The 15,377-nt window shown below is 49.9% G+C and overlaps 1 protein-coding gene across 1 annotated transcript in view; it reads left to right on the forward strand.

Moving 5' to 3' along the window:
* The window catches only part of USP48 (ubiquitin specific peptidase 48), a 30,205-nt gene that overhangs the window by 12,599 nt on the left and 2,229 nt on the right, over positions 1-15,377 (forward strand). Inside the window, 13 exon segments of the mRNA XM_039565762.1 lie at positions 1,675-1,875; positions 3,145-3,259; positions 3,394-3,524; positions 4,832-4,903; positions 7,694-7,818; positions 7,973-8,095; positions 9,953-10,014; positions 10,480-10,590; positions 11,214-11,344; positions 12,005-12,111; positions 13,945-14,049; positions 14,466-14,621; positions 14,787-14,912. Of these exon segments, the coding sequence (XP_039421696.1) occupies positions 1,675-1,875; positions 3,145-3,259; positions 3,394-3,524; positions 4,832-4,903; positions 7,694-7,818; positions 7,973-8,095; positions 9,953-10,014; positions 10,480-10,590; positions 11,214-11,344; positions 12,005-12,111; positions 13,945-14,049; positions 14,466-14,621; positions 14,787-14,912 (1,565 nt within the window).

The raw sequence follows: 15,377 nt of genomic DNA on the forward strand, positions 1-15,377 counted from the left end.
GTGTAATCGTTAGAGAATTTTGCCTGTTAGAGAATTTGCTGTTTAGCTTTTATTATTGGATGCTCAGAGTCCACCATGAGATTGGAGTAGCCCAGCAGCAAACTCCTGTACCTTTAAACATCTTCCTCTCCAGTTTGGGAATGCAGGTGCTTAACTCTGGAGCAGGAAGGTGTCACGGCTCCTCACGAGCCTGAGAATGTCACTGTGAGATCAGAGTTGTGCTGGAGGGATGAACCTGCCCTGAGTCACTCGTGAAAAGGAGCAGCAGCACAGTTCCAGTGTGGTTTCCCTCAGCAGGAACAGAAGAGTTTGCTTTCGGCAGTTCTGATGTGACAGAGGAATAAATCTCAAAGAGATGGTTTTTACAAGTGCAGGTGAAGCTCTTCTGCCCAATTCAGAGATGACAGGACCTAAAACTTTGCCCTGAGGCACCCTCTGCCTGCTGCTGGCACATCATGGGCACAGCACTTCCAGCACAGCTGGAGGCAGCGTCATTCCAGCACTGCTCCGGGTCCTGTCTCTCCAGAGCTCGGGGCTCTCTCTGCAGCTGTGCAGACACATTTTCTGCCAGCTTTGTGGAGCCTGCCCCAGAAAACCGTCCTTTCTGGGGGAGGCAGTTTCATCCCAAACTAGCAAACCAGTTCTGACAGCGATGCAATTCTCTGGAGGTCACGGCTGCGGAGGGCGTTGCGTAAGATGAAAACACCGTGGATTGAGGCTGTGGAGGAAAAGAGGCTTCATAGAGCTCCAGTGCAAGCTGGAGACACAGTGTTTTCCTGTCTTCTGTGTTTTCCTCTTGCTTTTCTGTTGCTCCTTCCTAGGAAACATGAAGGATTTGTGCTCAGTTATAAATGTCACCAATGGGTGCGTTTCCCCAGTTTCAGAGCTGCCAATGTGGCAGCACAGAATGGGTTGTAATTCTTCCTAATTTACTCCTAATTTCCCAGTCATCCCACAGAAGAGTTGTGTAGTGATACTGTGCCTCAGTATTGAGACACAGGGGTTTCACCCCAAACTATTTCCCTGCTCACACAAGCACTGACCTGCTCCTGAACCCGGCTTTGTACTTCTCTTTCAGCAAACAAGGGCAAGCCTGCTGCTCTGCTTCAGCAAAAAATCTAAGCAAGTTTCCATTTGCACTGTAAACTTTAAAATCTTCTCACCTAAAATTGTTATAGACACTGAAATTTTGGGTGCTGAAAGGACAGGGGGAAACGCTGGCTTCCTTTCTGCTGTTGTTGCCTTTAATTTTCAAATTACCCCAATGAACTTCCTCTGTTGTAGAAAAAGCCTGTAATGTATGATGGTGATTTACATATTATATCAGTCCCTTGATGGATGATAGGAAAACCTTCCCCTTTCCTCGAGTGCTCTCCAGTAATCCCCAAAAGGTTTGAAAACACTACCATTGCTCCTTGGAGCTGTTGCATATTGATTGCTGAATCCAAAATGATCTGCACATCTTAATCTCACGTAGCTCCTGTCTTCTGAATCTGTGACACTGAGATCAGAATGGGGTGGGAGAAGCGGGATCAGACCTTTCAAAACTTGTACCTCAGAGATTTAATCAACAGTGATTGCCTGTCAATTTTTTAAGAATAATTATAAAATACCACCTGGCATTGGAGCTGACATGTACGGTCTTGTTTCTGTTTGCGGTTTCTCCCCTCCCAGGTTCCCCCTATGACTTCATCTCTCTGGAATGGCTGCAGAAATGGCTGGATGAGTCCACTCCTCCGAAACCTATCGATAACACAGCCTGCCTGTGCTCCCATGGCAAACTCCATCCTGATAAAATATCCCTGATGAAGAGGATATCGGAATACGTGGCCGACTTCTTCTACCGGCGATATGGAGGAGGGCCCCGGCTGAATGGTAACATCCTCTCCAAGTCACCTCCTGGAATGTGGTTTGGAGCCTTGGTCTGGTCCCAGCCCTGTTTTAAGCCATCCTTTATCATCATAACTTTATTTCAGTGCATGGCTTTAGGGCTGCCTTATTTCCAGTGGATTTTTTTAGTATCACTTAATTCTGTTACCATTTCCCAAACCCATTTAGGGTGATCACAGGGTCTGCTTTGGCCCCGGGCTCTGCTCAGGGAAGGGCTGTGCCTGGAGGAATTGCTGTGGAGGGATGGGGCACTTGGCTTAGGAAACATAATATTTGGAAGGTTTGAAGGCGATTCTAGAAAATAAAACTTCCACATGCACCACTCCAAACTCTTGACAATTATTTTCTGTGCCTGCAGCACCCACAGCTCCTGTGTGGGCTGGGTCTCATGGAATATTCAGGCCAAAAATATCCCTTCCTGTCTGTCACCTCATCCGAGGGAGCACTTACCTGTTAGCCTGCTCCTGGTGAAGCACCTACCACACATTCTGATTTTCAGGGTCAGCCCAGCCCCTCCAGGCGTTGGGCATCCCCTCGTAGAGCCCCGGGTTTCGTTCCTTTCAGGAAGTTGCTCAGTAACTCCCACTGAGACCAAATTAGCTCAGCTCCTACTGGGAGCTTGTAGGGAAGAAGCTGCTTGTGACGCAGGCAGCCTTTGTGGGGAAAAACAGGGCAAGGTTTATTAGTCAAGTGGAAGATTGCCTGAAGGGTTGTGGGTTGAGTATGGCTGGCAGGGAGGGAGGGATGGGTAAAAGGATGGATGGACACGCTGCTTCCCTTCTCCTCTCGCTCCAGGATGAAAATCTATAAAACACTTGCCCAGCTGGAGGATTTCCACTCCTTTGGTCCAGTGCAGCCTTTGCAGGAGGGTGATTTTTCTGGGCTGAACTGGCAAAGTGCCACAATACAGGTGTTTTCCTGGCATTTCCTGCCTCCTGTGGCTGTGTGCTGGGCTGCCCTGATTCCCTGAGTACTACAGGCTGTGGAGACCAGGAGCTGTGAGAGCAGAGCTGTGAAGTGGTGGAACAGATCACACCTCATTTGAACTATTTTATGCTTCTTTAAGCTTCAAACATGGTCTGATGTGGCTGTAACCCCCGGGATTTCCTCATTTACACGTGCAATCACCCATCTTGAGGCAGCATAGTTGGTCCACACCTGTTTGAGGGCCTTCGAACCAGCAGGAAACTACCTGTGCAGTAAATTATGCAATGAATAGTGTAAAAAACTGTGTTTCTTTTCCCCCCACTCCAGTCAAAGCACTTTGCAAGGACTGTGTGGTGGAAAGGTGTCGAATCCTGCGGCTGAAGAACCAGCTGAACGAGGACTACAAAACCGTGACCAACCTGCTGAAGATGACAGTCAAGGGGTATGGAAGTCCCAAATGCTGTCAAAGATGCTTTTTAGAAGTGCTTGAGCAGCTTTTTGCTAAAGATTTCCCTGTCTGGGCTCTGAAGAAGGGAGCTGTGATTTTGGGGTACCAGTGCTGTTGTCTCCCTGCAGGAATGACGGGTTTTGGGTTGGAAAAGCATCCTTGAGGAGCTGGCGGCAGCTGGCTCTGGAACAATTAAATGAGCAAGATGAAGATGCAGAGCACAGTAATGGAAAAATGAATGGAAATGCACAAAACAAAGGTATTTACTCCTGATTCCCTCCTGATTTCTGCTGCTGTAGAGACCCACCAGCTCTGCCTGATCCCTCCTAACAAAAGACACGTCAGAGGTTTCTGTAGCTGTTTTGTTCCCCTTGTACGAGTAGGGAGGAAAGGATAATAAATCAAATAATAAAGTCCTTAATTTAAGGAGCGTTTTCTTTGCTAAGCTTGAAAACTGCGGGGTGATCTTTGTGCTGGAGAGCGAGATGAGGCGATAAGTGGTTTTACAAAGCTGTGTGAAATTACCACCCCAGACACATGATCTTTTCATCCACTTTTCTCTGAATGAGAGAGCACAGGAAAGGAAGAAACGTGAAAATTACCTTGCAGAAGGGATGATGATGATGTTTGTTGTGAAGGTTGAGGGATAGAACAGCACAGCTGATGCAGCAGCACTGGGAAAACACAGCCCGGGAACAAAAATCATGAATTGCACTCCATTCTGTGCCCATATCGTGAGAATAGATGGAGGTTTTATTTGCCTTCTGCTCTTTAAATGTTTGAAAATTCTATTTTGTTGCACTTCTTTGAACTGGGTAAGAAGCTTGTTGGAATTAAAGTGGGAACGATGGTTCAGGGCATTGATCTTGGGCTGGAAGGCTGGAGGGCACCTCAGCCCCCTGAGAAGGGGAAGCACTCATGGAGAAAAGGGTATTTCTGGGTTACCACTCCACCTTCTTCGGGGTTTACTGATTCACAACAGGTTACAGCTCCCAGTAGTGCATCTGAAGTACTCACGAGCCAAGTCTCTCCTTAGGCAGCTTGTTAGAGGCTCTTGCTGACACGTCACTGTTTTGATGATGCTCCATTCAGTGGCCAACGCTTGATTTTAACTAATTTAGAGATTGATGTAGGCTTGTCAACCCCCTGGCAGGCTCCCCCTCGGTTTGTGAGGCAGCATCTGGTTTAGATCAGGGCTTTTGCCAGGAATTGTGCTTCCTTTGCTCTTACCTAGGCTTGTGTTTAGGTTAAACTCGGGAGATGTCTGGGAGCAGGGAACCCCTGCGGTGTTGCAGCCCTAACAAATGCATCCTTTGTAATCTCACAAAGGCCTGGCTTGTGCTCCATGCACTTCAAAGCCCTCCTACGTGGCCTGGAGGCTGTAATCCCGCCTGCCCAGAGGCCAAGACATTGGAGAATAACAAATCTCCTTCCAAATTTTCCCTTGGGTGAAGGCTTTGCTGTAATTTGAAAAGCGACTGTGCTCCTTTCCCCTAAGATTTTTTTTCCTTGGGAGAGGAACTCTGTGCAATCCTCTTGTGTTTTTTTTTTTTTTTCCTTAATTAGATGAATCAAGTGAAGAGAAGAGGGAGGAGGAAGAGGAGTTAAATTTTAATGAAGACATCGTTTGCCCACATGGTGAGTCTCTCCGGGGGATGGAGCTGAATATCTCCCTTGTTGCCCACTACTGCACACATTAACCTTGTAGCCTTTGCTCCAGCTGTGGCCAGCTTGAGGAATCACTGCACGAATGTGTTCAATTCTGATTTTCCTGGTGTTTTTTGCTCTCAGAAGTTTTACTTGCAGGCAGACTCTGTGAGGACTTGGCCAGGCAGAGGTGTCAGATGCTGAGCTTCCCTTCCTGCATGGGCAGCACCAAAGCTCTGCAGCCATTTGGAAGCTCTAAAAGCAGTAAGAGAGAAAGAGGTGGTGTAAATCGGTCCAGGTGGGAGCTGAGAGTATCCATTTAGTTTCCTGGTTTACATTAAAACAGGAGCACTCACCCAGCACCTGGAGGACCGCTCCTGATATCGATTTCCCAACCTGCTGTGCTTTGGTGTCTGTTTACGTAAGGTTTTGACCTCATATCAGTTGTTTTGCAAGTGATGCCTCATTAGCTGCATCCTTGGCTACCCTGTTGTTTAAATCTCACTTTTTAAAGCTTGTGTTCCCAGCCATAAAACCCAGTTTTACTTAAGCTGCTGTTTGTAGGCATCGGTTTGTAGGGATGCTCCATCTTATCTCTAAAGAGAAGGAAAAACGACATAAATTATCCACACACCTCCTGTCATCAGGGCTAATCAGGAACCTGGAGTAAGGCTTGAGAAATCTCATTTCCAAGCAGTGTTTAAGCACTTTGTCACGATTTTAGCTGTTACTTAGAGCCTTGAATGCTGCATTTTGCATTGCCTCGAGGCTGCTGCTGTTCAATAAACGCATGGAGCGTGGGGATGGAACATTTATGGAGCCAGACATGACAAAAAATAGGCCAATAGGCCTTTGGAAAATGTATGGTGTTAAATTGCTGGTTGATCTGTGACTTGGGGTCATAGCAGAATAAATAATACTAAATAAGGGGGCTGCTGGCAGGGCAGGTTTTGTTGTCTTGAGTTAACCTCTGATTACTCATGGAAAACAACCTTTCCACCTTGAAAAATTCACTCTGGAGTGGATCAGCAAATCTGTAGTCTTGTTCCTGCAGCCTTAATTTTGTGGTGGAGGAGGTTCCTGCCTCCATGGTAGGCTCTGGAAAAGCCAGTGCTGGATCTGGGAGGGCTGGCTGGCCTCCAGGAATGCCACCCGGGCATTCCCTTCACAGCTCCCTTTGCATCCTTGCTTGCAATTCCTCGCTCTCCAGTAGCTGCCTGAGCACAGTGAATAATTTTTTCCAGATACCAAGTTAAGCCTTCTTTGATGTCCATGCCCAAAACATGTCCCTGGATGGTGGGAGTGGGAAGCAGGGTCAGCAGTGGTTGGGATCATCTTCCAGATGGCAAAACACTTGTTCTCTGCACACTCAGAGCTGATTTTTCCACCTCTTTCACTCACCCTATTAATCTGTTTTCATTAATCATGTGGTGTCAAGGCACTTATTTGTACAAGCTCCTTTTTTTCCCCATCCTCGCTGGCTCTGGGCAGCATCCTGGGCCTTGTTGGATGGAGCTCAAGAGGCCAAGTGCTGCAGCAAGGCCCGACCTTTGTTTATTAGAGGAAAAGCAGGAGGGGAGCATTGCTATTTTTTCCTCTTCAGGGCTGGCCAAATTCCAGTCTCAGCTGGAGCGAGTCTGTGGGCCTGAGGAGCTGCTTGTCATGTTAAAGAGCTGCCGGAGGGTGGGGAGGAAGGAGTTTCTCTGCCTCTCCTCTCTCTGCAGCTCTCCAGGCTATAGAAAAGCAGATAATAAGGGATTGTGCCCTTTGGACACCACAGTTGCTGTTTTCCTTCCTTCTTGCTGCTGCAATCCCACTGAGGCACGGATGTTCCCAAATCCGGTTCGCATCCTGGTGTCGCAATGGCTGCACCTCGTGTTTCTCCCTGTGCCTGCACAGGGACTTCCCAGCTGCTGTCTTGGAGGGAGACGTGGTTGTGTTTTCCCCTTGACCACCATCAGCCCTGCAAGTGGGCAGCTGCTCGGATCCCGCAGCCTTCTCCTGTTTTTCCGAGCCTTGTTTATCCGGCCAGCATGTGTCATCACTGTGCAAGTGGTGTCCCAGTGCTGAGTGTGCCTCCTGCTTCCATCCCTGAGACCACAGGCACAAATGGCTCCTGGAAAACCCTTGCTGGGGTCTTGGAGCTGCCTGAGCATCGGGGTAGATAATCCTGATACCAGGATAAATAATCCTGATGGATAAGTAAGTGTTCTGGGGGGTAGCTGGTAAATCTTGCTTGGTATCTTCACATCCAGTTATTCCCTAGAGCAGGTTTACGGTGCAAAATCTGCCCTTTACACATCTTCAGGTGCTTGGATAGGGCACATGGAACTGTATTGAGATTCTACAGTGGGAATTTGAGGTTTTCAAGGATGTGGAAAGCACCTGGCTTCATGGGACACAGGGCTATCAGCAAATGGAGTCACCATGAGGATGTAGCTGTGGATAGCCAGAATCAGAAACCTGTAGCCCTGTGCCCTCTGGCTTTTCCCAACATCCTGACTTGTGTTTGATCGGCTGCTTAGGCCATGATCTTGGAAATCTAAAGGGTATTTTTATGAATGAAATTACTATTATTATTATTATTACTATTATTCTCTGTCTAAAGGAAGCACAGACGAGTTGAAGGTGACTTTGCTGGTTTTTGCTGACGTGGTGTTGGCTGATGAATGTGTGGATTTCTTCCCCACGTTTATTCCTTGTAATCTCTTCAATCAAGGGCTGCAAAACATCCCTGAGCATGTTGTGATCAAAGCCTTTCCCTTGATTCTGTCCCTGCAGGTGACCTGTGCATCTCCGAAAACGAGCGGAGGGTGGTTTCCAAGGAAGCCTGGGAGAAACTCAAGCAATATTTTCCAAAAGCCCCTGAATTCCCAAATAACAAAGAGTGCTGTTCCCAGTGCAAGGTATTTGCCAAATACTCCCCTTTTGTTGACTGTAAATACTGGTTGTGTTTCTGGTTTTCCTTCTTAACACGACCCTATGCCGTGGAGGAGAATAAAGTCACCTTTAGTAGCAGCTGGGAACGGGGGCTGGGCTGTAATTAACTGTCTTCTGCAGATTTTGGAGCGTGAAGGGGAGGAAAATGAAGCTCTGCATAAGATGATGGCCAGCGAGCAGAAGACGTCTCTCCAGAACCTGTTCCATGATAAATGCAGACCTTGCCTGGGTAGCTGGCCTCAGGTAGGGAAGGAGGGGGGTCAGGGAATGCAGCCAGCCTCGGGAGAGGTTTTTACTGGCTTTAATCCCTCTCCTGCCCAGAGAAGCTGTGGCTGTCCCTGGATCCCTGGCAGTGTCCAAGGCCAGGCTGGACAGGCCTTGGAGCGCCTGGGATGGTGGAAGGTGTCCCTGCCCATGGCAGGAACGAGATCCCAAGCCAAACCACTCCATAACCGTTGGCTCAGTCCGTGCCAGCGGAGCTCTCACATGTGTTGTGCTGAGGTGTGACTTCCCTGGATTAGCTGTGCTGGCACAAAGCCCTGAAGAGCCACGGGAATGGCTGACGTGCCAAGGGAGCTGTGGCTGGCCCGGAGTCAGGGAGATAACAGTGACAATGTTGCTGTCGTGGTTGTATCCGTCCCTGGAAGGACGGAAACGGCACAGCCACTTCCCACCGCTCCCCATCAGCCTTCCCGTGCAGGAGGATGCTGGAACACCCCTGGGTTTTGCCCCACCACCACCTTTTGCTGCTGGGTGGGCAAAATTCAGGTGTGCTCCAGCATCGTCCTGTGTCCCAAAAGCTCAGGGAGCTTCCCAGAATACTGAAGCACTCCAGAGAGCAGTGATGGCTGTGCAAACCCTCTCCAAGCAGCTTCTCCAGGAATTCCTGGGGATTTGAGGTGCCCAGAACGAGCTGTTGGCTCCAGTCCTTGGTTTCTGGGAGTCTCGTGGTGCCGATTAATGATTGACTCTGCAATCCTGCCAAGGTGATTTGGCAGGTGTCTGCCTCCATCCCTCGCTGCTCCAGCTGGGAATAAACACTGAGGCAACACAGATCCGTGGCTCAGAACCAAGGAGACCCAAAAGGGTTTAAAAGGAGTTTTCCTTTTGTGCTGAGCTGGAGAGCTCCAGGTCCTGCCAGTGGTGGTTAAGGTTGTATCTGGTTGGATTTGCTTTTGGAGCTGGAGGATGGAAAGTTGGAACTCATCACTGTGGATCAGAAATAGGAGGGTCTCCACCAGCAGGGCTACATCCTTCTTCCCTTTTTATCCTTCTTTCCCTTTTAATTTCCCAAGGGTGCCTCATAGAAAAGAGCTGAGCATCTTCCCCTCAAGCTTTCTGAGTTCTCCTGATCCAAAGCAGCTGAGGTTTGGGGAAGAAACAAGCAGAGTAAAAAGCAAGCAGAAATCAAGAGATGAAGGGAAATTAAAATGTTTATATATATGTATGTGTATATATATATATTCCTCAGGTGTGCTGAGTTTTCCTGAAGAAAGATGGAGCAAGCCCTTAAATCTGTCTTAGGGAAAGGGGTGAGGATATAGGAGAGCGTGGAAGTAAATTTGTCACCCAGCTCTTGGGGTCTGGGTGATTTCTTGTCCAGGACAATTTAAAGGAAGATTGGGACAAAAAACCACAGATTGTCCCAAAAACACTGCCTCATTCAGTGCTCAGCTGTGGTTTTGTATCACTGCTGCTGCCAAAAGGAAAAACTTATGGATTTTGATGTTGGAAGTAATTGAGGGATGTTGGGGTGGTCTCACCCCACACCTGTTGGGAGTGCAGCTTCAGACCCCGAGTACCCAGCAGGAGAAGCAGCACTGGCAAGTCCTGGCTGCCCCAGGGAAATGCCCTTTCCCGCTGGGAATTAAAGGCAATTGGATCAAAAGCTCAAGTAACTTCATAATAAACACAAGATTAGCAATGGCAGTGCTTAGTACCTGATCCCAAATTATTTTCCTTGGCTTTCACAGCCCACTTGGACGGAGTTGTCATGGTAAAGCAGCACCAAGGTCTTGGAGGGAGCGAGCGCTGCCGAAAAACCGAACAGTCATTGTTGGATTCATTAAAAAGATCCTTTTTCCTCCTCTTTTCCCCCAGGAGACGGATGAGCTGTATATTGTTTCGCAGTTCTTTGTAGAAGAATGGAGGAAATTTGTCAGGTAACTTGGCTGGAGGGTTTTGGTGCTTTTTACCCCTTATTTTGGAGGCTGTAGATAATATTTTGTAAATAATATTTTGCTTCCAACTCCCAGCACAGTGAGCTCATGGAAGCAGTGGAGCTGATTTTTGCAGGACTTGTATCAATTTTAAGACACTGAATTTCCTTGTTTGCTGTGTGTTAACCAGATGGTCGGATTAGCTGGTAACCTGATTAGTTTTTTCATCTGTCTGGAGCTGTATCCCAAAGGTCACTGCTCAGGCTGGAGATGGAAATCTGCTGGACAGAGTCACTCTGCACTGCAGAGGAACGCAGATCTGATTTCCTCATCACGAGCAGTTACTATTCCTTGTTGGAATGCCTTGTGTAAATACTCACCTGTGATTTCTTCCTGGCTTCCTGAAGAACTGTGGGGGTTTTGGTGGGATAACCTGGTCCAGCTCTCCCAACTTCTGCCCTTCTGCAGGAGGCCGACACGCTGCAGCCCCGTGTCCTCCATAGCAAACAGCGTCCTGCTCTGTCCCCACGGGGGGCTCATGTTCACCTTTGCTTCCATGACCAAAGAAGACTCCAAACAGTGAGTTTCTTCCCTTCACACACTTTCCTTTTGCCAGGAGCTTTGGGAGAACATTCCCAAAGGAATGCTCTTGCTGCTGAGCTGCAGCAAGATGAGGAGTGAATCCTTTCCCTCAAAATTAACACCAAGGCTTTCTCAGAGCCACCTCAGCCTTCCTGCAAGGCAAGACCTTAACTGTCCAAGGATGCTGGATCAGGAAAAAAGAGCTTCCTTCAGCTTGATTTGTTCCTGACAATAGCCACCCTGGGTTTGGCCGGGATGCAGAAACATCCTGCTCCCTTACAATTTGCTTTTCGTGAGCCTTCCCCCCCGGAGCATTGGCTGCAGGGCTGGACTTCATGCTCCACAGCCTTGCTTCTGCAGTGATGCAGCACTAAAAGTAGGAAATCTTCCTTTCCTTTCCTCCTCCATCCCTCCCTCCGGCATGGCGGGAGCACAGCAGCGTCGCTAATCGCAGGCTGCTGTTATCTGGGTGTACAGGCCCTCCCATGGAGCTGGGTTTTAGATGGATTTTGCAGTTTTTCTTTCGTTGACAGACCCACAAGCCAAAGAGGGAGGGTTTGTTGGGAGCTTAGGGCTTGGCTTTTCCATGTCATAAAGCACCTGCCTGTTCCTTTGCACAGTATAGCTCTGATATGGCCCAGCGAGTGGGAGAGGATCCAAAAACTCTTCGTTGTGGATCACGTCATCAAAATCACCCGGACACAGGCAGCCGGGGCCGACCCCGAGAGCGCCCACTACTCCTCCGAGCCCCGTGAGTGACTCTGCTCCTGGGGATAAAAACTTCAGTCGAAGGGGATCGGTGGGAAACACAGAGCTTGGCAGATCCCTCCCTGCAATGCTGTGTCCAACTCTGGAGTCTCCAGCACAGGAAGGATATGGAGCCACTGGAGCAAGTCCAGAGGAGGTCACAGAGATGCTCCATGGGCTGGAGCCCCTCTGGAGCCAGGCTGGGAGAGCTGGGGGTGCTCACCTGGAGAAGAGAAGGCTCCAGGGAGACCTCAGAGCCCCTTCAGGGGCCTGAAGGGGCTCCAGGAGAGTTGTAAAGGGACATGGGACAAGGGATGGAGGGACAGGACGAGGGGGAATGGCTTCCCACTGCCAGAGGTCAGGGATGGATGGGGTATTGGGGAAAAATTCTTGGCTGGGAGGATGGTGAGGCCCTGGCGCAGGGTGCCCAGAGAAGCTGTGGCTGCCCCATCCCTAAAAGTGTCCAAGGCTTGGAGCAACCTGGGACAGTGGAAGGTGTCCCTGCCCATGGCAGGGAGTGGGATGAGATCCTAAAGGTCTCTTCCAACCCAAATAACTCTGGGATTTGATGTGATTCACTCTGGGTTAGCAGTGAGAGGCCCTGTACTGGGGCCCTCTGAGGAGCTGGAGCAATGAAATGTTTTCTCCCATGGTGTTTCCCCAGAACTGTGCCCCGAGTGCCGGGAAGGGCTCCTGTGCCAGCAGCAGCGGGACCTGCGCGAATACACCCAGGCCACCATCTACATCCACAAAGTGGTGGATAACAAAAAGGTAGGGGCTACCCTCCATCCCTGCTCAGCCTGGCTCCAGGAGCCCCAGGAATGCCCCAAGGGGGCTGTCACAGCTCCCATGTCCCCAGGATGGGTGGGGATCCTGCTGGTCCGTGGTGGTGGTGAGGGCAGAAATCCCCTGGCTCTGCAGCTTTGGCAAAACCAGCAAACTGGGACATGCTGGCTCTGAAAATTCCATCTCCTTGAGGCTTTCTTTTGCCAAACCAAACCCTTTGTGTTTTCAGGGATGCTCCCAGCTGTTTTCTCTGTCTTAGCTGTGTTCCCAGGCTCTACCTGCTCTCCTCCCCCTCCAGTATTTGTCATTTCCTTTCTTCTTGCTCAAGTGACATTTTTATTGCTGGATAAAAATGAGCTCTTCCCCTCGGCACTGGTGAGACAGTGAACTTGGAGATGGTTTTCAGGATACCCTGAAGCTGTGAATTTTGTTTTTACTGATCTTAAGTGTCAGGATCAGCTCTAGAACTGGTTTTCCAAGTACCCAAAAGCTGCTTCTGGTAAACCTCCCCGCTTAGGGCTCTTAAGGAGGGATCCAAGGGTGGGCGAGCTCGGATGAAGACGATCCCTGCACTTTTGCAGTGTGGGGTGGGTTTTTTTTGGTCTTTCCTTGATTTCCACCTCCCTGCCAGTCCCAGGGAGGCGCTGGAGCCTGGGGAACTGAGGGGAGCTGGAGGCTGGATGGGTTCCTGCCTTGGTTGTGAGATGTGGATCACGCAGCACCGTCTGGAGCCATCAGCCACAGGCTTTCAGCCTGAATCCCCAGCCTGAATCCCTCTTGGCTCTGGTGCAGGAGAGGATTGGGTGTTGTGTTTTTCTGGCACTGGACAGGACTGTGCTCACACGTGGGGCTGGCAAAAATACAGGGAGCTATTCTTTGTGGAGCAGCTGGAGCTGGAGAGAGGGGGTGAGAACGTGCCCACGAGATCCCCCAGTAGCAGGGCAGCCTGGGCAGGATGGGAAGCAGCAGGAATGCTGGCCAGGATCACTGTCGGCAGCACTGGGAGCCACTGTGCCCTTCGTGCTGGGCTTTGCAAAATCAGGGAGTGTTTCCAGCCCCTCACCCTTTTCCTGTCTCCTCTGCACCACCTGGCTCCTCCTTGGGGGGGTGATGCTGCAGAGGGAAGCCTCATCTGGATAAAATCATTGTAGGGTGGCACTGCTGGAGTTCAGAGGGCTCTGGGGAATGTTTGGGAGCTGGAATTGCGTCATTCATTGTAAATACACGATGGAGAGGAGAGCTCTTGGCATCCAGAGCTCCTGGGCTCCTGCAAAGCCCAGCTCCAGCCACAGCAGAGCTGGGAATTTGCATCCAGGCAAATCTATGCCTGGAGTGCCTTTCACCGACCTGAACAACCTTTTTATTTTTGTATTTGTGTAAATTATTTAGATTTAATTTAGTTACAGCCTCCAGCCCCATAAGTGATGGTGCTGAGTGTCCCTGCCAGGCTGCTGCAGGGACACAGGAATGTCTTAACTCACGGAGCATACTTTCTCAATGTTGAGGCTTTTGCAACACCCTTAGATGAAGCAGCTGAAGGGAAAGGAATCAGTCCAGGGCTCAGGAGACTTTGCCTGGAGAGGAGGGCAGGAAGCACCTGCAGCTCCACAGAGGGGGATTCCTGAGCTGAATCCCACGAGGTTCCACCGAGGTGGGGAGGGTGGAGGAGCCTTTGCAGAGCTCACGGAGCAGCTCCTGGGGCTGTTCCTGGGCTCCCTGGATGGAGGTGGCACCTGGAGGTCTCTGGGAGCTGTTTGCCGTGGTGGGACAGGCTGGGTGAATGCTGTTGGTTATGGAGAATGATTTTTATGACTCCAGGTAATGAAGGACGCGGCTCCGGAGCTGAACGTGAGCAGCTCGGAAGCTGAAGAGGAAAGGGAGGAAAACAAGCCAGAGGGGGAGCAAGACCCCGATTTTAACCAGGTAGAGATGAAAAATCCCATCAGATTCCTTGATTTTTGTATTATCCTCCTGAGTCAGCATGATGGGATCACCACCCTCCTCCTGTGCATCTCACTGGCAGCAGAAGAGTGTCTTAAATTGTCATTTGAATGGTCAAACCACACAGTGCTGGGTTTTGGAGAGATTAGATATGGACAGGGATTCGTGTGCGTGTGGGAATCTGCCCCACACTGGCGTTAGGACTAGGAGCTGAGGTCTGAAGGCAAATCCTTTGGTTGCCTCCACACTTGCATGCTTCAATTGGCTTTCCAAAGGGTTTTCCATCGTTCCCTGCCTTCCCTTGCACGACCAACTCACCCAAAACCCTTTCTGAGATCTGGGAAAGTTGTGTTTATCCCTAAACAACTCTATCTCCTCACTTTCTGCCTCGTCTCCAGGCCAACGGTGGCGCGAAACGCCAGAAGCTCTCCCACCAGAGCTACATCACTTACCAAAAACAGGGAATCAGGAGGAGCACGCGGCACCGGAAGGTCCGGGGGGAGAAAGCGCTGCTTGTGTCGGCCAACCAGACCCTGAAAGAGCTGAAAATCCAGGTGAGGCCAGCTCTGCTTCCAGGAATGAGGAAGAAAACATAAAATGAAGAGTGTGGGGGTGCAGGGGGAGGGGAGGGTCTGACCCCCCAGGAGGTGGGGAGGGTGCCAGGGGGTGCTGGGGTGGGAATGCCGCGATCCCGGGATGAGGTGTCCGTGTGCCCCCAGATCATGCACGCCTTCTCCGTGGCCCCCTTCGACCAGAACCTGTCCCTGGACGGGAAGATCCTGAGCGATGACACGGCCACGCTGGGCAGCCTCGGGGTCATCCCCGAGTCCGTCATCCTGCTCAAGGTAACGGCGGGGTGGGATTCGGGAGCGCCGTGGGATCAGTGAGAGCCACAAGGAGGGTGTGGTGGTGTGTGTGGAAATGGGGACAAATGGAACGAGCTCCTCGTGCAGCTGCTTATTAAAAAAAATCTGTAATTTTTTTGATTTAGGGAAGGAAAATCCCTAATTTTGTTTGTTTGTTGTTTGTTTGTTTGCTTGTTTGGAGGAGGAAAATACTTCTTGGGGTTTTGTTTTGGAGGAAGAAAATTCTTAATGATTTTGTGTTGGGGACAAAAGTCCTCATTGTTTTTTGTTTTGGAGGAGGAAAATCCTTGATTTTGTTTCAGAGAGGGAATATCCTTAGGTGCTCGGTGGTTTCTTTGTTTTGGGGGTTTTTTTGGAGGAGGAAGATCCTTAATTTTTTGTTTGGAAGGGACTATCCTTTTGGTTTTTGTTTTGTTTTGGAGGGGGAAAAGCCTTAATTTTTTT

The sequence above is a fragment of the Corvus cornix genome, chromosome 27 (genome assembly GCF_000738735.6).
Source record: "Corvus cornix cornix isolate S_Up_H32 chromosome 27, ASM73873v5, whole genome shotgun sequence".
NCBI classification, from domain to species: Eukaryota; Metazoa; Chordata; class Aves; order Passeriformes; family Corvidae; genus Corvus; species Corvus cornix.